At 36.9% G+C, this 26,122-nt stretch overlaps 1 protein-coding gene across 3 annotated transcripts in view; it reads left to right on the top strand.

Moving 5' to 3' along the window:
* The window catches only part of RNLS (renalase, FAD dependent amine oxidase), a 273,899-nt gene that overhangs the window by 218,832 nt on the left and 28,945 nt on the right, over window positions 1–26,122 (top strand). For 2 of the 3 annotated variants that reach the window (XM_019651518.1, XM_019651520.1), the window contains exon 6: window positions 25,217–25,392. The exons of the other annotated variant lie outside the window; for it this stretch is intronic. In XM_019651518.1, coding sequence (XP_019507063.1) covers window positions 25,217–25,392 — 176 coding nt within the window. The remainder of the gene's footprint in view (window positions 1–25,216; window positions 25,393–26,122) is intronic. 3 annotated transcript variants of the gene reach the window in all.

Raw genomic sequence — 26,122 nt, 5'->3', positions numbered from 1 at the left:
TGTGGATGTATCAATACGACCCTGAAACAAAGCATCCAAGTGCACAATGGAAGTCAGCCAATTCTCCACGACCAAAAAAATTCCATCAGTCCAAATCAAGAGTCAACAGGATGTTGCTAACCTTTTTTGATATCAGGGATTATTCATTATGAATTTGTACCAACTGGACAAACAGTTATCCAATTTTACTATTTGGAAGTGCTGAAAAGGCTGTGTAAAAAAGTTAGATGAAAATAACCTGAACTTTTCACCAAAAATTCATGGCTCTTGCATCACCACAATGCACCAGTTCACACGACACAGTCTATGAGCAAGTTTTTAGCCAGCGAACAAATAACTGTATTGGAACACCCTTCCTACTCACCTGATTTGGCCCCTGATGACTTATTTCTTTACTCTAAGATAAAGGAAATATTGAAAGGAAGACATTTTGATGACATTCGGGACATCAAGAGTAATACAACAACAGCTCTGATGACCATTTCAGGAAAAGAGTTCTAAAATTGCTTTGAAGAGTGGATTAGGAGCTGGCATCAGTGTATAGATTCCTAACAGGAGTACTTTGAAGGTGACCTTAGTGATATTCAGCAATGAGATAGGTAGCACTTTGTCTATGATGAGTTCTCAAACTTAATTGTCAGACCTCGTATACAATATAGAGAGCATTAACTCACATCTATAATCAAAACCAGGAAGAGTCATGTTGCCTCGTGATCATATGAGCTTTTAAAAGAACTCCTAAGACTTTTTCTCAACATGAACCCAATCATCTTCTTTCTTTTGGTGAAGAAATGAAAGATGGAGGGGCTATAGAACATTTAAATTTGTGAATAAATGAGAAACTTTAGTATGACCCAGTATTTAACTTTCTCCTGGGACTGCTAAAAAGTTCATTAGATGCATATAAATCATGAAAAGTCCAAAAAGCAGTGAGCAAAATGGTAAAAAGAGTCTGGAGTCCACAGCTGCCTGGCATTTCTGTAACTATAAATAATTCCAAATTATAGGTTTATATAGCATCCATACTAAGAAGTGAGTCTCAAACATTAAATGTCCCTTCTTGTGTCAACATTCTCCCTTTGTGTTCTGCCTGCCTGCCCTCTGAGAGTGGTATTTTCCCTTACGGTGTTGGCCTGAACTTGTGGCTGTCAGGTCTTTTTTTAATAAAAGACCTTAGGCTGGCCAATAATTGGTCCACAACACAAGAGCCAGATGTGTGGGTGACTGTTGTTTTTGTCCACTATTAGTGAGAGAGAAGAGGGGAATGAGAATCAGATGACTGCTTATGAGGAATAAATGTATAGATCTGAAATTTACAGGTTATAGATAAGAGCAGCAGAAAAACTGATGGAGGCTGCCATTACTGCTGCCAATTTAGAAAGGAAATGGCAAGAGAAAGCCCTCTGTTAGCTTTGTAAGTACATGAGGAAGGCCATGTAGAGCAAGAAGGGGAAAATCAGTGGAGGTTCACAAGTGGAAACTGTCACAGTCCCTCTAACCTCTCCACTAATAAAGGCTATGTAACCAGATGTGTAGCTATTGTCTCAGGAAGAAATGGCCTTATTAAATCTAATAATGTCCAATTTTTGCTTATAATTTACAATCCTTTTAAGGGATGGTTCTTGTGTCTACTGAGCACCTAGAACAGCGGTTCTCAACCTGTGGGTCGCGACCCCTTTGGGGGTCGAATGACCCTTTCACAGGGGTCACCTAAGACCATCGGAAAACAAAAAGATATTTACATTACAATTCATAACAATAACAAAATTACAGTTATAGAGTAGCAACGAAAATAATTTTATGGTTGGGGGGTCACCACAACATGAGGAACTGTATTAAGGGGTCATGGCATTAGGAAGGTTGAGAACCGCTGACCTAGAAGAAATTAGTTGCCAGGTTGGGAATGGGAGCAAGGAGAGTTAAATTGTTTTGCCTAACAGAGGAGAAATTTTCAGACATCCTGAGACAACAGGGAGGGCAAGGAGCAGAGAATGGGAACGAAAAGAAAGAAAGGTGAGAGTCTCTGGCTTGAGCTGGGGGATAACTATGTAGATGTGTAACTTGTTGGCTGGATCGTTTATTTTGTGACCCCCTTTCCCAATTCTCTACAACCTCAGCGTAGTTCTGGATTGAGCAATTGCTTTAAATCCATGGTTGCTGAGGGAGTTGTTTAGAAGCAAAGATAGTACAGGCACTTTTTGGAATATCTAGAATGAAATTAGACAGGAACTTGATGGTTGATTCAGGCTAATTCCTGTGCAGAAATTTGAAGTCTGTACACTATATGGCAAGCCTCACATCTGTCTGAGAACTTTATCTTGAATCAAGACAGAACTCCTCATCCTCTGGACTTCAAATAAAGCAAGCTCCACTTGCTGTTTCCGTAAGACCTGCAACCACGTCAACCTGCTGAGAAGACGGGAAGGTGGAAAGGGCATTCTCTGTGGAACCGACATGTTTTGAAGGATCTTGAAGTCAAGTCCTACTGTGGTCTGAAGTGAAGCTGTCGACACTCTGGATTGGACGCCAGGGCTCAAAATGATGTGCACTGCACTGCTTCCCAGCCAAGTGCATGGTTTTTATCATTCTGGAGGCATCTCAAAACCTTTGCAAGTTGAGAATAGTCTTGTGAAACTGTAACTCTCAGACAGCTTGTGAGCCTCAGATCCCAGGAGACAGTAAAGACTTGTTGAGCTGGCTGAAAGCTTGACAAGCCATTGTTCTAGTCCTTTTTTACCTGGGACCTTGACAACACTATCCCAAAGAGTTAGAAATATCTCTTTGCCTAGAGCTCCCTCAGAAAAGATTTCACTATTTTCCTCACTGTCAAGAGTTCCTCTTCAGATCAATCTAAATGTCTCATGGGCCAAAGAATGGCTATGCCCTGTTTGCAGAGTCTGCTGCCTATTCCAGAATTAGAAGCTCTCTTCTTTAGTATTAATACCTGCCACTCTCCATGTCCATCAGTCAACCCCTCTTATCTTGATCAAGATTGAAAATAAGAGATAGACACTAATGTCATGGCATATTAGGAGTGTGTATTCAGTGCTCAAGAACTGTTTAGTGTGCCAGTCATCCTGCATGCAGCTCTGTGATGTCCTTCCCTGATCCTGAAATAACAGTGACAATTAATACTTCAGCACTGGTCACCCACTTAGCAGGCGAGGAAAAGTAATAGCTAGTCAGCAAATTGTTCATCCCTCAGACAATCTAGGTATCTGTTACCACTGCCCTTAAAATCAAATAAAATGAACAAGCTCTTGAATTGCTGAATCTAGAAGTCATTGGAAAGCAAATATGAGCTCTTGGCAATTAGAATAATTAGAAGCCTTTTGCGAGGGGCTCTATATTATGCCTACAACATTGGGAATACTTGACTATATAGTATCAGAGGCATTGCCAGTAAGACCTGAAAGTTTTGTCAAGGTCTCTTCCCAAAGAAGTACTGGGAAGAGAGTATTCTCAGTGACGATTTTACCATCGTCTCTAAGGAAATGCATCTGCTTTGAATAATGCCCTGTGACACGGACCTTGATTTCTAAGATTACACTTCAAAAGATTCCACTGTTCTCTTTGTGAAAGATACTTTGTTTTAATACTTGGTTAAAGAACAACTGTGTTCTAGCTAAGATATGTAACTTAGAAAATACGTGATAAATTCTGCAAATATGCTATTTCTCTGCCACGGTTTCACAGCCATCTTTTTTTCTATCACAATGATATTAAAATGAAATGATACCTTGCATAGGAGCCTTGCCACAAATGAAGAGTTCATATTAACCCAAGTTTGGTGAGTGATGAATTCTTTATTGTATAATTTATGCTTTGGGTTTTATTATCATGGATGGTCAAAAATAACCAGTATTATCGAGCATGATTCTGTGGGCTTTGCTATAACACAGACCTAGTTTCAAATTATAACTCAACACTTGGATTGAGCCATATTTATTATGTTGCTGTCTTTGTAGATTAAAAAATGGTGAAACACCAGTATTTTTGTGTGATTCAACCTAATCACTTTGTGACCAAAATCAAGTTTCTGAATCTCTCTGAGCTTCACTATCTGTCCTATAAGGTTAATAAAATATCCCAGAAATAAGGGTTGAATGAGATAATATATTCCAAACTCCTAGTACCATGCTTGGCATAAAGTCGGCACAGAGCAAATGCTGTCTTTATCGTTGTTGTCATATATAAATTATTTTATGGTTTCAGTGTGTCGCTTAAACTTTGTTTTCATTTTGAGAAAGAGGAGAAGGAAAATGCCAATAGTGCAAGTTTAGTTAAATTTTATTATCTCTTTTGTGAGGGGTGAAATGTATAACTATTACACTGTTTTGTACACCTGAAACTAAAGAAGAGAAAAAGAAAAAAGAAGAAAAAGCCTAACTGGAAAAAATAATATTATCTTTTGTGAAAAAATAATAATACACACTAGGGTGGTTAAACAATATCTCATTACCTGAATAAGGTGCTAAACTCAGAGAACATTAAGTTAGATGCCATTCTTTCTTTTGAGGGAATCTCAAATCACTTTTTGAATAAGAGCAGCTCCAAAAAATTTACACCACAGAGTATCTGAGAGGAATTAGACACTAGGAAGTACGTCATCAGCAAATCCAAGGGCTGAGACTAATTCAAGAGAAGCGTTCAAAGCCTGACTGCAGAATCTCACCACAGGAAATCACTTCATTGTGTTTCATAAATACTTTATGTCAGCGAGCATTTTAAACTCTGTCCAGAATCACCAATCCATCATTTTGCCCAGATGTGATGTTATTGGGTCCATTTAGCCTAAAGAGCCCTTTCGTTTATTACCAGTGACTTTCTTGGTATGAAGTGCACTGAGAACGGTTTGCTATGCCTTCTAAGATTCTATGTGAGCCCTGCTGTTTTTCATGATCCTTGCCTCTACAGATTTTCGTATATGTGCTCATCTAGATAACGAGAAGAATCTACATGTACTGTACAGGACATTGAGTTCCCTGCATAATATGAATGAATATTAAACATTGGAACCTGAAAAGAATCTAATGGAATTCTATTAATATTTATAACTGATCTGTGGGACTAGGGGAGTTCTTCAGTATAAAATATTCCAAATTCATGTTTGCAGGAATGAAGCAGCCGTGAATTTAAAATATAGTTTTCCTCCGTGTATTAGATTTCTATTATACAATATACCTAGTGAATTCTTTGTTGTTGATGTTATATATCCTTACATCATTTAATAAAGTCAGGAAGGTCACTTGAGAAACTTGAGCTTAATTGAGCCTTATCCATTCTTTTTTATTAAAAATAGAATGCCTGTTTGTTCCCTTTTCCATTATCTATACTCATAATAGTGGTTTTTCAGGAGTAGCTAACAATATTATAAAGATTATAGTTGCTTTGATTTAAGAATTTTTGCCAAAATACTCAGACACAATCCTGTTTGGTGTTTTTTTCTGTCAAAATTTAACAGGAAGAATAATTCCATTGGTTTTATTAGTAAAGGTGATAAGAATGTCCACAGTAAACCAGTACGTTTCCTCTATGGAAAGGGCCAGAAATATTTTGAAGCAATCAGAAACAAAAACTTCACTATCTGATCAGTCTGTCTCAACAGTCAATACTTTATAACGTCAAGGCAATAACTTCTTTTTAATGCACCAAAAGAAACAGCAAAGCTTTAGGTCAACTATTCCAGCCCGGAGATATATTTCATCCGTTCAAAGAATCCTTTCGAACAGTTACAAATCTAAAGCTGAACTCAATTACGCAACTACCGCGATACAGTGCTGTACTTACAGGCAAACCAGTTTGCTGGCTCAAGGGGAAAACCTTGCCCAATTCGGGAAAACAGTCCAATCATAATACCACTTAACACACAAAATTTCATATAGGGCACTATGCTGAGTAGGCCGAAATCACGATGTATAATCAGGGATGGCGGCTTTTTGCTGGTGGGTATTGGGAAAGGGGTGCATTTTAGTGGACTGTCATCATAGAAAACCGGGGCTTTCTTACACCCTGTGGAAGAACTCCAGTGAGAGCTGGAACGCCAAGTGCGAGTTAGGGCAAATCCTCTGCTCCAGGGACCTGGGTAGGGCCCAATTAAAGGACTATTGAAACCCTTCCGTTTTTCCTTTTGGCATTGCCAATAAAAGCTGCAACAAGCTGAAAATCTCCTTGTGTCTCAGGATAAATAGATGTTTTCATAAAACTTGGGAGGTCTTAGCCAAAGAAAAAACTTCTCCAAAACAGATCCTGAAATACATACAGTCCCACAAAGTGTAGCCCCTTTCTTTTAATGAGCAGAATCTATGGAATTTTTAAAGGGATTAAAGCAAGGAACTTAGAGGAAAGACTATTCCAGCCCTGGACAGCAAGTAGAATTCAGAATATGCTTGTCAGAGTTGTTTTATTACCTTCCCCCACCTTTTTTTTTTTTTAACAGCTCTATATGTTATAATCAAACTTAACTTGTGCAACACTGGCTCTTGATTACCTGCCTTCGAAATTCCACACATGTTCCTCGTCCAGTCTTCTTTTCTGAAAATGGAGCCATCAGTCTCCCATCTCCTTAAGCCAAAACTCAGGAACCATCCTTTGTTTCTTCCTGTCCTTCACCCCAGCATCTACTCTGTAACCAAATCACACTGATCTTGCTTCCAAAATAGACAATGAACTCACTTTACTTTATCACCACTGTCACCACCAAGGCACCATCTTATTTTAACTGGCCTCTCCACACTTGATCCTTTCCAGTTCGTTCTTTATATAACCAGACAGGTCTTCTTAAAACATACATCTGTTTATGCCACCCACTTTCCCTTTCAAAGTCCTTTAATGACTTCTCTTTGCACATAGAATTCAGTCTCCAATCATCCTGACCTACAAGGTCCTAAGTGATCTAGTATAGGAGTCACAGACTTTTTCTACAAAGGCCAGATAGTGAATACTTTAGACTGTATGAGCCATTCCTATGGTCTCTGGTGAAACTGCTTAGCCTTGTTACTGTAACACAAGGTATAGACATTACACTAAGGAATAAACATGACTATGTTCCAATAAAATTTTATCTACCAACACAAGTGACAGACCAGATTTGGCCCTAGGACTTTAGTTCTCCAACCCCTGACCTCGCACGTGCCAAGCTCACCAACTCCTCCGTCCTCAGCTTACTAAGCTCTCCAGGCACAACTCTCATTCCTGCTGTAGTTTTTCCCACTCAAAACCACTGTCTGTTCTGTTCGCTCTGCCTACACTATCTCAATTTAAATGGAACTTCCACAGAGGCCATTCCTGAATTCCTAATTTAATTAGGCTTTCCTACTGTACTGTTTTATAGCACCTTATATTTTCATTTTCAGTAACTATGCATTGATTTATGTGTTCATTTATTTAATGTCTGTTTCACCTTGAAATGATAAAGGTCTATGAATGGAGAGACTGAATTTACTTTGCTCATCTTTGTATCTCCAGTGCCTGGCACAGGGCTTAAGATATAGTAACTTCCCAATTAAATGTTTGTTGAATGAAACATAATAAGATCTAATCAAAACACAAGGGAGGAAAACAAAAGGTAACAGCTTGAGGATCTCAGATCTGGAACATGAGATGTTTTTAAATCCATTTGCCCCCAAAGTATGTCATTTTAAAAAAATTCTACACTCTAAATAAGGAATATGTGCATGTCAGGGTAATAAAAAGGCATACCCCCAAATCTTAATGCTACGAAGGCACTCGTGGTTGACACAGTGTGACTTACACAAAGTCACATGCAGGTTGGGCAGTTCTACTTCTTCTTGTAGCTCTGCCATCTGGAACCTGAGCCCCAAAGGTCATCATGGAGGCAAGAAAGAAATGGAGAAGGCACACCAGCTTTTAACAGCCTTGAACTAGATGTGACACATTTCACTTCCCCTGACAGTCCACAGACCAAAACTAGTTACGTGGCTCCAGACTACCTACCAAGTAGACAGAGCTGTCAGGGAGCACACAGAATATTTGCTGAGCATGAACTAACTACCTTTGCCAGAGAATGTAAAAAATCATTGAGATATATTTAATAATATAAAACAAAATTGGCTGTATGAAGGTACTATAAACCCCATAGATAAGTATACTATAGATTATGTATTTTACCAACCTTAAAAAGCTTTTCATAAATTTTAATTTGCCTCCTTTACAGTAATATCTTGCTTGGTAGTAATTATTAGTGTCTTACTCTCATGTCTCCCTCAGACAATTTTCTGCAAAGACTTAATGTAAAGTGGAGCAAAATGCTCGTTTGAAAAATATTTCACGTTATGGCCATGCTTTTTTCAGTATACTGTATAAGTTTGGGTAATTTTAAAAGAATTTTATGGTACATTTCTTTTTAAAGTAAAGGATCCAAAAATTGAATGTAGGAGAATAATTGTTACAAGGAAAAAAATACATGTATGTTCTCTTTGCTCCCTAAGTTACTTATGTCTACAAAAGCTATTCACCAGTCATACATTCAATGAATGTTTAATGCATGCCCACTGTTGGCCAAGGGTTGTTCTAGGTGTTTAGGTGAATGAGACACCCCTCCTAGTGCTTACATTCTACAGGGAATATTAAAACATTCCAGGATGATAATAAAATGTTAGAATCCTTTATAAGCAAAATTTCAATAATGTTTAACCTGATGTCCTCTTTTTTTTTCTTATTTTATTTAAACAAAATTTTGAGGATATATATTTTAAAGTCTATGCAATAGAATGTTTGTAGAATTAAAGTTTGATATCTCCATGAGACATTGCCTTTTCATCTGATCGGTAATCCTAGTCGGGTCTTTAACAATCCTTGAGTTACATTTACAAGAAGATGAAAATATACATGCTTTTAAAGGGACAGTAATGAACCCTGAGGCCAATTTGCTCCTTCAAAAAAAAAAGGTGGAAACAATTCTCTAATTTGAACTCAGTCTCCCGAGGTTTATCCTCTTTATTTACACAACTTGCCTGAAAGTACTTCTCTGGAGAGATCTCTTTTACCAAACCAGATCTGCTTCCTGCACATTCAAATAAAGGCAGAAGCCTAAGGAACGATGGAGAGGGGTGAACTCAAAAATGAGTTCTTGGCCAAGTGGAAAACTTCCCTGGCACAGAACTTTGTAAGGCACTCTGTAATAGGGATTCTGTTGATCTGCAAGGATTTATCCTTGCCATGGAATCTGGAAAACTTGTCTCCTTGGTTTGCTGTAGTGAAAACTTTCAAGAAATTGCTTCCTCTAAAAAAGGTCAGAATTATTTGAAAATAATCAGAATTTCCAATTCAGTAGTTAAATGTGATTGGAATAATCAAAGAAGTCTCAAGTCCTGAGAATGGGGGTGGGGCAAAGCATTATCTAATGTCCTATGTAATGCAGAAAGACATAGGCGTGTTGAGTTCTGATTTGCATAATGCATGTCTGGGTGTGAGGGAAACCACAGGTCTGCCTCGCAGCCTCTCCTTCCCCCTCCATCTTGCTATATCAGTGTATACGTGCGTAATCCCTTGTGTGTGTGTGTGCCAATTATGTCTCAAATTACAAATAAGGAAATATGTTTTTCTTCTATTACAACTTTCTTCTACATGAGAAGAAAAGAGAAGTTTTCTATAGTCTGAATTTAGAACAACTTTGGTCAGGAGTTTGAAAAGTAAAAACCAGAAGAATGTTGTTCAACCTTTTTTAAACTCGTACCCGTAATCTTCATTAAACCAAGCAGTGGGAGCCACTGTGCTAAGTGCTTTACGTGTTTTATTGCATTTCATCCTCACAACAACTCTGTGAGTTTAATATTATATTTTTGCAGATGAGGAAAATAAAGCTTGAGAAATTAAGTAAAACCTGGACTATAGCCCAAGTTTTGTTTGTCTTTAACTCATGCTTCTTTGATAAAAGTAAAAATATCTATTCTGGAAATCCTAATAAAAACTCACCAGGGAGGCCTATCTTTTGCCCCACCATCCACCCTAGAATACACTGAGATTGACTAATATCTGGTCACTAGACTCTCCTTTTTTATATTCCTCCACTACCTATGCTTTCTGTCATTTCTATATTGAAAATAACAGTGGCTTTTAAATTTTCTTTCCCTAAAGATAATAAATTTTCTTCTGTGCTATTTCAAATTTTGATTGCTCCCCTCAACCCCTTTCCAGATTTGGGTTAGCCAAATTCTCAATGCACGCTTCTGTCACTAGCCCTAGCAGTCTACTTCTACAACTGCCACCACTGGACCACCATCAGGAATCGTGGAAATGGAAGAACCTTGCAAACCTAGTTCTCCTACCATTGCCCAGATGGCAAATGATGTTCACACTCATGGCACCCTTCATGAGGATCACTCAAGTTATTAGGAACCCTGAGAGGCCAGTGGTCTCTTACACTCAAGATCACACATATCAAAATATATGTAAGCAAGAGTAATGATATTTTCAGAATAAACTTGAATCCAACTTAATTTATCTTTAGAAAGCAAAATATTCTCAATCCTGGGTATATCAATTTAACTATTGTTAGTTAGTTACACATGATTTTCCACAGAGCCGTGACACTTGTGAACTATTTATCCATCTCAGTGCATGAATCGAGTATCTGTGGTATGTCAAGAACTATTACAGGTAGTAGCAGAGCTGAAACTAGACTAAACAATGTAGAACATTTTCTCACCACACTACAAAATAGATCATTGTATTTTTAAACTCAAAAGTGGGATGGAAGTTCAGGCTCTAAAATCTTGGGCAAACTGAAGAATTGAGAAAGCCAGATGAAGGGAAGTGTTTTCCTCACGTCAGTCTTGCAAATTCCTAATTCTAGTCTCTTCTTTAAGGACCAGGAATTTCTATGCTAGTGACGACATGGAGTCGTTAGGAAAAAGACGAGTTTTACTTTTTTTGTCACTACCACCTGGACCTCCATCTTGTAGGTCAATATAAAATTAGAGGTGAAAGAGATCTTAAAAGAATGGACTTTTCTAATCCCTTTATTTCACATACAAAGAAACTGAAATCCAAAAGGAGATTTCCTTGTAATGATTTGGTCAAACTTCCTAAAGAAAGTGGTAAAATCGAATCTTTATATATTAGCAATATAAATTAAGATTAAGTGCAGGTGGGAGGAGAGAAGAAAGAAAGCCAACTGACTGATATTTGTAGGACCAAGTACACATATGCCAGACACAGTACTAGATACTTCACACATTTAGAACAGCTTAAGCAAAAACAGGGAATGTATTGTTTCTGAAATATCCAGGAGTAAAGCTTCAGGCATGTCTGGGTTGATTCCGTTCATGAACACTTAGTTTTTGTCAATTTCTTGACTCTACCTTCTGCTAGATTGGATTCATTCATGGTGACACTAGGTAGTACCCAGCATTTCAGTGCCAAGTTACAAAAACAAAAAACAAAACAAACAAAAACAAAAACAAACCTCATTTTTCCAAAAGCTTAACACTTCTGGAATTGAATCTCGTTGACCTAATTGGCCTGCTTGAGTTATGTACCCACTGCTGAACTGATCACTGTGACCAGGAGGAACAGATTAACTGATCAGTTTAACCTACGCCACTTTAATCAAGGCTGAATGTGGGGTGGAAGCGATCCCCTAAAACAAAATGTGTGTACTGTTGCTACAAAAGGGCCAGTGGATGCTGAGCAGGTGATGTCTACCACATAGACATGTACTCACATGATCTTCATAACTAGCCCAAAGGTCAATATGTAACTACGCTATACCATACTTTTTCTCCAAGAGGTACTGGCTTTCTTGAATCTATTAAGTAGATTACCAAGCAGAAAACCTTTATAACATTTGTGAACTGGTTTGAGCCCCTTTGTGACCCAGTGCCAATCCAGTAGGAAAAAAGTATTAAGATGAATTTGTATAGGCAATGTATAGTTTTTTTTCTCCCCAGAACTAGGAGTCCTGCCTTCCCATCTGCAGGCCCAGCTCTACCTGTTATTTATTCTTCACTCCTATATGTCAGCCCTGTCCACTGATTACCTTGTCTATTATGAAGTCTTGTCTACTTTGAAGATTTGACTCAACACCTTCATTTTTCTATCTACTCTACTCTCAGGACTTGGAGATGCCCTTCTAATCTTTAGAAAATTATCCCCGGTGGCCCAGCCCATCCCCGTTCCCACTCTCTTGACCCCATCTCATAGCCTCTAACATCCAGCACTCACAGGTATTGTGGAAATAGGCAATGAGTTGCTTATTATTCAAGTATCTTAGATAACCGGTAAATGGTAACATTTACCTTCTCAACTGGCTGGAGAAGGCAGAACGTTCTCTCCTGTGAACAATTTTCCATTGTTTACTGGAAGATTATTTCCTGAATTTGTATACATTTACTTGTACTGGAGCTATGGGGAAACATCTTCTGAAATTGGAAGTATTAACTTTAGGGGAATGCTCATTTTATTTTCAATTCATCATGTAGGGTTTTACACACTTGTTTATATTTAACTAAATGGCCTATCAGAATGGTTAGCTTATACTGAATTGTTTAGAGGATGTCTGTGTGTCTTGTTAAACATAAGAAATCCAAACATATGTAGACTGGGATAACAAGGATTACAAAAATACATGTGTATCAGCTTTAAAACTTCCCTTTTTAGCTTTTATTTAAAATGGCAAATGCATACATCCATGTGGATATGTTAATACCCACAGGCCCAGAATAAACAAGTGAAATACCAAATGAGGAGAAGAAACTAATAGGATTGTTAGTGTTTTATAAAGGTAACATTTCCAACACAATGATGGAAAAATTTCTTCAAGTCGCACATAGACCCACAGTTATAATTGTTCCTCTGTGTGCTTCAATGCTGTCAGATTCTAAATGTGCTGTTGTTTTGCCCAGTAGAGATGGCCCATCCTGTTTATTCAACAGATAAAGGAAAGCTTGCTCTACTTATCTACACTCCCTAGGTGCAGACAGACAACATGGAGTCCTCTGGGAGAAAGGTCTCAGGGGTGGGGGTTGGGGGATGGAACCAATGCATTTCAGTGTATACCAAAAGATATCAATAGGTAGATGACAGAGACGTTAGAGTGTTTTGGGAAAAAGTATGTTAGAGTGTTAGAGGTATATTGAGAATCAAACAAATGAAAAGATGGGGTAATTATCAATTCTAGAAAAAATGAAGGGTTGAACAAGACAAGTTATATGGTTACACAGGACTGTTTGGTTTTTCAGAAGCATTACTATACATTATAATGTAAACACTGATTAATGATTTTACCAAAATTGTTGAGATAAATAGTGGTTGCTTACCACATGCCAGGCCCTGAGATACGTATTAGAAATATAAAACAAGTATAAGATATACTTGTTTTATATAAGTATAAAACTTATACTTTATATAAGTATAAAAATACAAGATAGGATTCATAAGTTAAGGTAGCTTTCAGTCTAGAGGGAAGCTAGACAAGTAAATAGACAATTAAATTATAATGTGGTAAATACTATGGTACTGGGACACACTTTCCTCCCATAATGCATCATTTTCTGAGATTTAGATTTACCGTCAATGAAGTAGAAGGTAAGAGTAATGGCACAATAAAACTTCAGTACCTCTAATCCTCTGAAATGGAGTGAGTCAGCCTTGATAGGTAGGTTTGCCAAATAACACTTGATGAGCACTTACTGGGTGCCAAACTTTGAACTTCTCCCTTTACATGGATTTAATCAACACAGTAATCCTGAGGTAACTATGGTTACCAGAAGGACAACAAAAAGGCAGATCACTAGAAAAGAATATACAAATTGGGTTTGCATATGAAAATACCACACTCATATGTAACTAGCTGAAAACTAAAATTAAAATAAGATGCATTTTAACTAGCAGATGAACAAAAATTACCCAGTGTTGGTAAGAGAATGGAGAAACAAGAGTTCTCATATGCTACTGGGGCAAGTGGGATTTTGGAGCACCATTTAGCTATATCTGAAATAATTTTAAATGTGCTTACTCTTTGATTCAGCAATTCTATTTCCAGGAATGTATCCTAGAGATAGTCTCACATAAATGCAACAAAGATATATGAAAAAAAAATGTGCTCATTGGAACACTGCATGTTTTACAAGCAAACTGGGAAAAATGAAATATCCAGCTACGAAAGATTGACTATTTAACCATGGTAATTCCATACTATTAAATTAAATAGGTCCACATGAACTTATAGAAAGCTATCCAAGATATGTTAAATGAACAAAAGCAACTTAAAGAACAATAGGTATAGTAAGAGTATATTTCCATTTTAAAGAGGGAAGTAGATATGCAGGCTCATGTGTAGAAAATTTCTGGAAGGATGCATAGGAAACTATTAACAATAATTACTTTGGGGAGTGGGCCTGCCAGGTCTAAGATAGAACCAATACCTTTATTTTTCACTTTATACCCTTTCACAGTGTTTGAGTATCCTTTTTAAAAATAACTTTGTAATTTAAATAAAAGTAGTTTTAAAATACCAAAAATAATTTCATACTATCTTTCCTTTAAAGAATCATACTCTGTGTGCACAATCATATTAGGGATTCTGAGAAGCCGTATTTAATTTTTTTAACAGCATTTAAAAAATATATTTGTCCAAAGAATTTCAATGTTGTTATTTTGCCTAATAACTATTAATATGGCATGGGTCACCCTGTGGGCAGCACTGACCTAAAGAATCACAATAACAGTATGACGGGCCTAAAGTCATACAGCCAAGGAATAGGGAGACAGAATTTCTGACTTGATATCCAAAGCTCAATTGGGGTCCCTCAAAAATTGGCTGTGCAGTCAGGATGGACAAAGGGATCTGATTTATCCATATTAAATAAAGTATACCTTGTCTCTTAAGGAGAAAAATAGCACTCCAGAATTTTCTGTAAATCTTGGGGGGTATATCATAGTTTTCTCAGAAGAGTTATGTACTACCTTCAACAGGAAGGGAGAAAAAAACACTTGAGCTATATTTCTTGTCTTTTAAAAGAGCACCATTTTACCCCTATCATTTTCTCTTTTTTAAGATATTTTACCTTTAAAAAGGGAAGCAGGAGATTGTTATGTAATTTTAGTATCTAGTTGCTGACAAGAATACGATTTCTCCAGTTCTCTTTCTGAATCATTTTCAAGCCAATTACCCTCTCCTATCAGTTCTCTAGATACTATCTTGTCTCCCAAATGAGACTGTTGATTCAAACCCCTTCAGTGATTTTCATTTGCTGTTTAAAGCAACTGCTGTTATCAATTAACATAGTCCCCTACCTCCAGCGAAATAATAGGGAAGAAGATAAAACAACTATTTCTCCTCAAAGATGATAGGATAAAAATTAAATAAGGGGAAAGCTGTGAGTAAAAAACTTTCTTTTCTCTGTGTCTGGTTCATGCTGTCATTTCAGAAGTTTACACTTCTAGAGCTTTACTCTTCAGTTAAAACCATAAAATTGTGTTGAATGACTATAAATACTTAGTGCAAACGTCATTGCTATAGATAAACTTGGAAGTAATGCAGTTGCCCATGACATGAGTAGGGGTTTTGTAGATGAATTTTGGCCTGTGTAGCCTATTCGTAAGAAATAAGTTTGAGATTATTAAAAAACAAATAAAACCTGCAGGTGGTCCCTCTGAATAGTGAGGCCTAGTTCCTGAATCTGGGCCAGCAATAGACACACAGGACAACAGACACGCTGCCAAGGAGGTGGAATGCCAAATGGCAGAGTGCTATATGCTTGTTTGGGTTGGCTCTGCTAGGAGACCAGGAAGGGCAGAGAGAGGCATCAGAAGAATGGATCTTTCCATCCCAGTCTCCCTTTCTCTGCCCCACTCTTTTTTTCTTTTTTTTTTTTTATTGTGAAATAAACATTTTTAAAATTAGCTTCAGCTGTACAACACTGTGCAATAGTTATACTTTTTACCCTTCAAAGTGACAACTCTCCTCCTCCAATCCCTCGCCCCACTCCCACCCCATATCATACATATCTATTACAATTCCCTTGACTCCACTCTCACACTCTGCTCCATGTCCCGTGACTCTCTATATATTCAATTATAGTTGACATACAATATTATACAACATCAGCTTCAGGTGTACAGTGCAGTGATCAAGGCTCTACCCCATCCATGAAGTGGTCTCCCTAGCAAGACATGTGATCATCTGACACCCTACAAAATATTTACCTGCCCCACTCTTCTTCCTTCCCTTTTCCCTGCTATTCTTGCATTGACAGTCAGTTAGATTTTCTTTTGTTGTTGAATTTACTGATGTGATTGACCGACTCTCCATTACATTTGCTGCTGAGCCCCGGAGCCATATGCAAGACCTAAATTGTAATAAGAGTTTTTATGGCTAGAGGACAAGGATAGTTGAGCCGGTTCCTCATGGAGTATATAGTGGGAAACTTACCACCGATTTCTATTGCCAGGAGAAAGGAGGAAGGAAAGCTGACTACTATCACTCCCAAACTAGGAGGCTCTCAACTCCTTGTCCATTTCCTCCCTTCACATGAATCTGTTTCCTAAACTTCATTTTCACACACTGTCAATACCGTACTATTTAGCAGTTAATGATTCTCTAATTGTTTTGCCTGTGTGTCATCTCCCCCACTCAGATGTACATTTCTGAAAAGCCTCAGTTGAGTTTCTCATGGTACCAAACACTGCACTAGACAGCCACATGCTCATTTGATTGAATCAGTAATTGAAGAGACATTTTCATCCATTTCCTGATGCTCTTGGCCTGCAGCTGTAGTGTCGGCCACCTCTTCTGTTTCTTTTATCCTCTACTTCTTTGTCAGAGATGGAATCTAGAGCTGGCCTGAGACATGTCTTTTGATAGATCCAACAACTTCTGTCCAATTTGATGACCTAACTTCTGTCCCTTGATAGATACTGCCAAAAATAAAGTTTATCTGATGGAAAAGGTCTCTCAGATATTTGCATGTGAATAAGAGTGTCCCATTGAGTTTGAGCTTGTTGTGTGACCTAAGATGTACATTTCTCATGGTTACAGAAGTAAGAAATCAGAAATGGTGACAAATTTGGGTCAGAAGTAGAAGGGGAATAGTCTAAGTTAATTTTTTTCTATGTATCCAATTTTCTAGGAGAATATAAAAACATGGCTCTTCCTCCACTACTTTAAATTTGTTGTCCTTTATTAAATACTCAATATATTTTAGGAATTTTTCCAGTGATATCTATTCTGATTCATTGACTATTATTATCAACCAGTACTAGGGTTTTTTAATTGCTGTAACTTTATAATGCATTTAATACATGGCACAACAAATCTTGACTCATTGGCTTTTCAAAAAAATTAAATATTCTCATTGTCTTATTTTTCCTTTAAAATCATTTTTTTGAATTCCAAAAACTCTTGTAGAATTAAGATATTTTTCTTACTAGTTATCACTGGTATATAGGAAAATCAGTTTAATATAAAAAAATTTAAACTAACTTGATGGATTCTATGTTGGTACACTATTGTTTTCAATCATATGATTTTCCTTCTTCCTAGTAGTTATAAACTTTCTTTCTATTTTTTTCTTAATGCCCAGGTTAGAGAAATGTTAAACATCATTAGTATTACTAAGTATCCTTGGTTTATGCTGATTTTACTGTGAAAATCTATATTATTTCATTGTAAAGAATGATATAAACCACCAGCTTAAGAAAAATAGCCTATCTCATTAAGAGTAAGTCACCTTTTTTCATATTGTATCTTTTTTCCCATGAATTGATATTAAATGTTAATAGATGCCTTTTAAATATATATTTTCCTTAATTGTACCTGTTAATATGGAAAATTGTATCTATTAATTAATAGAAGAATGCTCTATAGTTTGGTGTTTATATGTGTAAATATGATGTGTATGTCTGCAATTAACATTAAACTAGCTTAAAATTTTAAACAAATTAACAAGTACAGCAAACAGGTCCTGAAGACTTCTTCTTTTTTTTTTTTTTTTTACTTATTGCCTTTGTTTTTTGTTTCTTTTATGTATTATGATTTATACTAATGTCTTTTAAGTTAATTATTTTTAAAAATTTTATTGGGGAACAGTGTGTTTTTCCAGAACCCACCAGCTCCAAGTCAAGTAGTTGTTCTGATTTAGTTGTGGAGGGCGCAGCTCCGTGGCCCATGTGGGGATCCAACCGGCGACCTTGGTGTTATGAGCACTGAGCTCTAACCAACTGAGCTAACCAGCTGCCCTGTCCAGTTAATTTTGATAACTTTTCTTTTCTGAGAAAAATTACCCTATTTCTTTAAGAATTAAAAGTTTATTAGCATGGACATGTACACTTTTATGGCTTTCTCTAAATCTGATATATCTTATCTGGCAGAGGAAGAAACTGGGGGTGCCTTGACTGGACGGGAAAAAACAAAAAAATAAATAAAATGTTTCCCGAGATGCCAAACCACATCTGCACCCTCAGGCAGATTTGGTTCCAGAATTCATCCTGCCAGTGTATTCTAAAAATCTAGTTAATGTAGTCATGGGCAGTATTGTCCCAAAGGCATCTGGCAAAAATGAAAGTAAATCTCCAAAGGAACATTCTTTAAACTTAAGCCTCAAAGATTTTCTCAGATAAAGTTCCTTGGAACTTTAGGCTCAACAGGTACATGTGCTCACAATAGAAAAAAGAAAAATCACAACACACATAAGGAAACATACCATCATGAGCAATAGCCATCCAAAACAACAAAAAAAGCAAAATCCAACTCATAAAAAAAGACTGCAGCTTTGGGAACAACCAAACACACAATATAATATATTACATATGTTTAAAGAAATAAAAGAGAGTACTGACAGTATGACTACGGAGAAATTGATCATGCAGATTTGAAAAATAGAACTTTTATAAATGAAGAATAAAATAATTTAAATTTTAAATTCAAAGGACAAATTAAATAAACACAGATGTAGGAGGAACGATGAACTGAAAGATAAATCAGAAGAAATTATGAATGAAAGCTAGCATGCAGCGACAGAGATGGAAAATATTAAAAAGAGATCAAGATAGATGAAGATAGAATGAGAATATCTACCATTTCTCTAATTAGAGTTCCATGAAAACAGAATAGAGAGAATGGGTAGAACTAATGGCTGAACAATTTCTAAAATTAATAACAAAAATGAGTCTTCTGAGTCAGAAAACTCAATGATTTCAAAGACAGTAAAACAAAAAGAAACTCAAACCTCAAGATAGGGAAGTAAAACTGCAAAACACTACAGGCAAAGAGAAAACAATAGAAGCATCCAGATATAAAAGAAAAATTACCTGTAAAGGACCTGCAATCAAATTAGGAGTTGGCTTCCTTAAGGGCATCAGTAAAAGCTCACCTACATTGAAATAATATCCTTAAAGTACTGAGAGAAATTATTTTCAATGTATTATCGTATACCAAGAAAAATTATCTTTCACAAATGAGGATGAAATATAGACATTTTTAGAAAAACAAAAACTGAATTTACCTTCAACAGAACCTCATTAAATAACATCAAAGGAAGATACTTTAGGAAAAGGAAAATGACCCTGGAGAGGAGATGTGAGATCCACAAAGGAAGCTGTGAATAAATAGTAAGCAAAATTAAAGAGCTAAATCCTGGACAACAAAAGCATATAAAACCAGAGTGAAAATATTTTTAAGTTCTTATATTATGCAGGAGAACGATAACAATATTAACTTTTGACTTTAATATGGATGCTTAAATCTATAGGTAATGCCTAAAAATAGAAATAAACTGTACAATTTCCAAACTAGTAAAGAAGAATGGAATAAGGGATAAAAGTGGATTAATCAAAAAGAAGGCAAACATTTTTAAAAAGAAACAAAGAAATGCTAAAAAAGAACAAATAGAAAGCAGAAAAAAAACGTTAAGGTTAAAGGCATTTCTAAATGAAAGATGCTCAAAATATATTGTTAAAAGGTATCAGGAAATAGCAGGAAACTAGTAACATAGTTTCAATATAAAGCAAAAAATTTCAGAAAAGGAGAACTTGGCAAATTTGTCATCATCAGGAGAGATTTTTAATATTCTCTCAGTTATTGATCACACAAAAAATTTATAAGAATTTAGTTGATTTATAACCACACAATTAATATGACTAGTCTAATGGATTTATTAAAATGTTAAGTCAACATCTAGAAAATTTTATTCAAGTGCCCATGTAACACTTATGAAAACTGACTATGTGTGAAACAATTCAACAAATCTTAAATTACCATACAGATCACATTCTCTGACTCAATATAATTGAGTTAGGATTTGTTTTAAAAATTTATTTTATTATAAGCAGCATATTATCTAGATGTTATTTTCTTGACCTAACATGACAATATTTGTCTTTAACTAAGCAAGTTTAGTCATCAGCTGAAATGGAGACTGTAGCTAAGGAAACAAGAAAACGCTGAAACTCAGAAGAGCAGCAATGGAAGAATTAGAAAAGATTACCAAGAGCAAAGATGTGTCATTAGAAACCAAGGATAAAACAATCCACAACCTCGTATTCTCAGTTATTATGTACAGATATGAAAGGTGGACAGTGAAGAAGGCTGATAGGGAAAAAAAAAGATTGACTTGAAATATGGTGTTGGAGGAGAGCTCTACAGATATGCTGGACCACCAGAAAGATGAACCAGTAGGTCCTAGAGCAAATTAAGCCTGAAACATCCCTGGAGGCAAAAATGACAAAACTAAAACTGCCTTACTTCGAGTACATCATGAAAAGGCATGTTTCTCTTAAAACATAACAATGGTGGGAAAAATAGAAAGCAGCAGGAAAAGAGGGAAACCAATTATGAGATAGATTGACTCCATAAAAGAAGCCCTAGGCATGCGTCTACAGGAGCTGAGCAGGGCTGTAGAGGACAGGGCATTGTGGACATCACTCATTCATAAGGGTACCAGGAGTCAAAGCTGGCTCAATGACACATAACAAGGAAGTTTAATCTGGTAATATTTATTATGACTGATATGTTCATGGCTTTCAGGCAGTTGAAGTACTTATTTCAAAACATATTTCAGTTTCTGTTTGGAGAATAGGTAATGATAGCTTTAGATTGTACTTCACGTGAGAGCCTTCTATATCTCAGTGTTCTATTAACAGAGATGATACTGCTGCTGATATAGATAGGGCTGCTGCTATTGCTGTTATCAACTTTTAGCATCTTGACCCTCACCTAAACTGTAGACTAAAACCTCTGTTCCCACTTCATACCCATTAGGATGACTATTATAAAAAATAAAATAAAATAAAATAACAAGTGTTGGCAAGGATGTAGAGAAATTAGAACTTTTGCACTTTGTTGGTTAGAAGAAAAAAAATGATGCAATCACTGTGGGAAATGCTATGGTGATTCCTCCGAAATTTAAACATAGAATTACCATATGATCCAGCAATTCCACTTCTGTGTATATACCCTAGAGAAGTGAAAACAGGGACTCAAGTATAATAGATATTTGTATACCCATGCTCATAGCAGCATTATTCACAATGCCAAAAGGTGGAAGCAACCGAAGTTACTTCCACAAATGAATGCATGAACAAGATGTGGTATATACATACAGTATTATATGGCCTCAAAAAGGAAGGAAATTGACACATGCTACAACATGGATGAACCTTGAAGACATCATGCTAAGTGAAATAAGCCAGTCATAAAAGAACAAATATTGTATCATTCCACTTATATGAGGTATCTAGTGTAGTCAAATTCTTAGAGACAGAAATAGAAAGGTGGTTGACAGGGGCTGGGGAAGGGGGAAGTGAGGAGCCAATGTTTAATGGGTATAGGGTTTCAGTTTGGGAAGATAAAGTTCTAGATGGTGGTGATGGTTGCAGGACAATGTGACTGTACTTAAGGAGAGAGAACTACACTTAAAATAGGTTAAAATGATCAATTGTGTGTTATGAATGTTTACCACAATAAAAAAAAATATATCAAACAACCTCTGTTCCTATACCCAGAAATAGCCTGCCACTCTTCCTGGGGTGTTGATATAGTAATCAATCTTTGAGAAGGGTCAACTCTGTTATCCCTTTCTAAAGTTGCTCTTACTATAGCATAGAGGTCACAAAAGGAATATTACCCATGAATGCCTTATGTTTGTGTACCACTTTATATTTGAAGAAAGGCTTTTATGTGATATGTCCTAACCCATTTAATCCTCGTGACAGCCTTATAAGGTAATCCCTTTTAATTCGTGAAAGAAAGGGAAGCCTGACAGATTGTTGTCTAAGACCGCGAGCCTTTTAAGGATGCAAGGATTCAAACATTCATCTACTGACTAAAGCCACTGATTTCCCAGCATGCAGAAATAGTTGTCAACTTACTATGAACTTTACATTTAAAATGCCAAAAGCAAAGTGCTATGCTTGTTAAACTGAGTAAAAAAAGGAAAAAAAAAAAAAGATAGCATTACCTTCTCAGTGACCAAGGAATAATGATTACACTAAATTTACGCTCTGAATCCTATTAACATATTTGTGGCTTTTTATAATGCTCTATTTCCAAACCTTGGTCACATTTAAACTCTGGTTGGCTGACTGTATTTTTGAACTTTAGCTTCTAAAAATACCCTTTAATTTGGGAGGACTGGGTAGCTTTCCCTTAAAACTTATTGGTTTAGGTTACAGCTATTCAAATTTTTATCTAAATTCTCAAAAAATTTTGCCTGATTCCAATAAAAACAAGCAGCCAGGTTGTCCTCTCATTGTTATGCAAGAACTGTTTCATTTTGGATCTTAAATTTCCTTTTTTATTGCTCTCCTTGGAGTGGATGGCTAATGTAAATGAGAGAAACCTGGCAACGCACCATCACTGCCCTTAGTAATTTTACGAGTTCCCCCTAAAACAAATGGCTGGGTCAGTGCAACCTCCCAATTCTCAGCACGCAGCTAGCATTCACTTTCCTTTGAATCCTGCTACAGATAAGTGGGCTCAGAACCCCAGCTCTCCTGTCACAGAATGCTGCCCTGGTAGCTTTCTCTGTTTCAGGGAAGACTTGGACCCCATGGAAGAGGGGTGGCATTGACACCCCCTTGGCTGTGAACAAGCTTCCCTTGAATTTATTAACTGATTACATAAATAATGCCCTGCTGCAACGTGAAATAAGTTTCTCACTGTGGTGGGATTCAGTGAAAGAATTTGGGATTTTGCACTGGTTGGCCCTTCCCTCTGGGTGGTTCCTGTGACATCTACACTGATGGGTTAAATATTAAATGTTCAGAGATGGTCCCTTTCTTTCCTCTTCCAAGTTGTTCCAACTACAGTGAGGTGAAAACAGTGGACAATCTCCTTAACCTTTGCATTTACTGCACATATCCTCAAGTCAAATATTCCACCTCAGACATATAAAAATGTGTGGAAGCACTCACTTCATTGTAAAATGTTTACAGCATTTAGGGATTCTCTTCCCGAGTGTTTTTCTATACAATTCAGAATCCTCTCAGCAGAGAGCAAAGGAAATATGAAGTATTTTACAAAAAAATAGCACCTCTCATTTGGGCGATACCCTGGGAACTTTTCCTTTGTATATACGAGTATCTGATGTATTGCTTCTATTGCCATAGTTTACATTTATGAAGCACCTACACTGTGCCAGAAACTGCTGTGTCAAGTGCATCATGTAATTTATTTAACCCACACCCCGGACCTATGTGGTCGGTACGAACATTCTGATTTTATATAAAACACAAAACCAAAAGAACCCTGAAATATAAAGAGGTTAAGTGGGCACAAAGCAAGTGGCTTATGTTGTTCAACCCTTTTTTTTTCCGTGTAAAATTTTACAAACCTACCTCAAATCGATCGTTGTCTTTAGAATCCCTAATTAACAATTTTCAGAATCAGGCTTGCCAACCCCTGTCATTATGACCTTACATGCTCTAATATTCTCTTCTCTCAGCAGCAGGGAACACCAACTTTCATATTATTATTTCATGCATTTCAGATCTATTATTGTTTCCCCTCAACTTTCTCCTCTGCATGATTTAAACAAATAATAATAACAGGCAAACTCTTGTTAACATTCCTTCCAAGATTGTATTTTCTAATGCCTCAGTCACGTTGCTTTCAACTTCAAACTTCATTCAACTTTCCTATATTCCACTAAAGAGTGAAAGATACAAAGCAGACACTCATTATTTGTAATTGTGAAATCTAATGGCAAACAAAAATGGAAAGTAACTCCATTTATAAATGAGGCAGATTTTTTTTTTAAAGATTTGTATTGGGGAATTGGGGGATGGGAACAGTGTTGGGGAATTGGGGGAAGGGGAACAGACAAGTTGCTGTCGTTTTGTTCTTCAGTCTAGTTGTGGAGGACGTTGCTTCACTGGCCCAAGTTGGCACCATCATTGTGCTCTTCCCAGGTGAGGCAGACCAGTCGCGGCTTCTGGACCGCTAGTCATGGCGGCTTGAAGGCCGCTCATGCTTGCTGCTTGCTACACACGGTAGCCCATGGCACTCCACTGCAGCAAGGGCTGCAGCCTACACTGTTGCCTGCAACTCACGGCAGCCCAGCTCCAGGTTGAGCTGTTGTTCAGCATCTTAGCTGTAGAAGGCAGTGTCACTGGCCCTCATATGTGGGATCCGAACCGGGGCCCTCTGGCATCCCAAGCCAGCTCTTAACCAACGCGCCACTCAACTGGCCCCAGATTTTTATTTTTAACATTGTGTGAAAGACAAAGGTGAATGTTATTAGGTCAAGCCTGTTTTTAGAGAGAAGCTTGATTTATTGTTTCAAAGTGGCAAAGATACTTTATTCTGGCATTTAATAATTTCAACAAAATATTTTGTGATCCATTTAACAAAATATGAATAAATATTTCTTGATTATCTACTTTGTCCTTAGAATTTAAGGAAAATATAGGTTCTGTATAAGAATTGGCTCCTGTCCTGAAGAGTTTATAATGTAGTGGATGAGAGAAGATGAAAATAAATTTAACTGTATCCAAGGCAGTACCTATTAGGTGTTCCTTCTTACCCTCCCTTCTGGTTCTTTAGCAAGACCTGAAAACTTGTTCTCTAAAATACATTATGAATTTTTTCTCCTCTTCAGAGAAACTTGACTTGGAGTTTCAGAAATAGCATAGTTTTATGCTTCAAAGATTCAAGTCTGTTTTCCTTCCATTGATTGTCTGGTTATTGTGGTCAATTCTGAAACCTGGATTGAAATGCCACCCGCTTTAAGATGTATCTTGGTTTTTCTTACACTAGTGTCATCAGAAATCGGGCCTTCCCTTGTGATTCACACCACTGTCCCCTTTGGAGTTACATACTTGGAACACCGCACTGAAGATGTGCAGGAGTTAATCTTCCAGCAGCTAGAAACCATTTTGCCGGGTTTGCCTCAGCCCGTTGCTACCAAATGTCAGAAATGGAGACATTCACAGGTAACCAGAGAACCCAGTAGTATGAGCACAATTTTCTTACTAAGTAAGCAGAACGGGCTTCTTTTTTTTTCCTCTCTTTCTCATCCTTTGCCAAATGCGTAAGTGTAAATTTCTACAGGTTTATTACCCCGTTATTTCTCGATATGAAATGCATACAATTTTCTCCAGTTATGTTTAAATTTTAGCATCTCAAAACTTAGACACCCTGAAAACCTGGGGTTGTCTGTGCAAGCAAGACAGGTTATATATCAAAATGCAGCTGTTTCTCTGGGGTTTCTCTAGATCAGGACTGTAGTTGTATAGAAACCACTATAACCTCCAAAATTTTTGCAATATGTCAAATTAACCTTGTAAGTGTATTTTGCTACCACAGTTTTCATTTTTATTAAGTTCCCACTTTGGTTTTGACTGTTGCCAGCAGAGCTCTGTGGGGAAGAAAGATGAATACCTGCATAGATCAGCTAGTTGGGCTGTTTCTCAGGGTTAGGTAAACCTACTGATTGCTCTACTAGGTCAAATTGAAAGCTCTTTAAACTAAGTAAATGTTGACTTTTCTGAAAGTCTCTGCATATTCCAGTAGAAGTTTGTCAGTATTCCTAGAAAAAATCATTTGATCTGTACACTCTGTTGTGAAGTCATTTGGGGACAATGGAGCAAATGGCAGAAGGGAAAAGAAATGAGTTGTGCCTTTATTCCTAAGATTTCTGAGCCCATTGATGAACTGATTTAT

Source organism: Hipposideros armiger, unplaced genomic scaffold (assembly GCF_001890085.2).
Source record: "Hipposideros armiger isolate ML-2016 unplaced genomic scaffold, ASM189008v1 scaffold_161, whole genome shotgun sequence".
NCBI lineage: Eukaryota > Metazoa > Chordata > Mammalia > Chiroptera > Hipposideridae > Hipposideros > Hipposideros armiger.
This window is presented reverse-complemented; position numbering and strand designations above follow the sequence as displayed.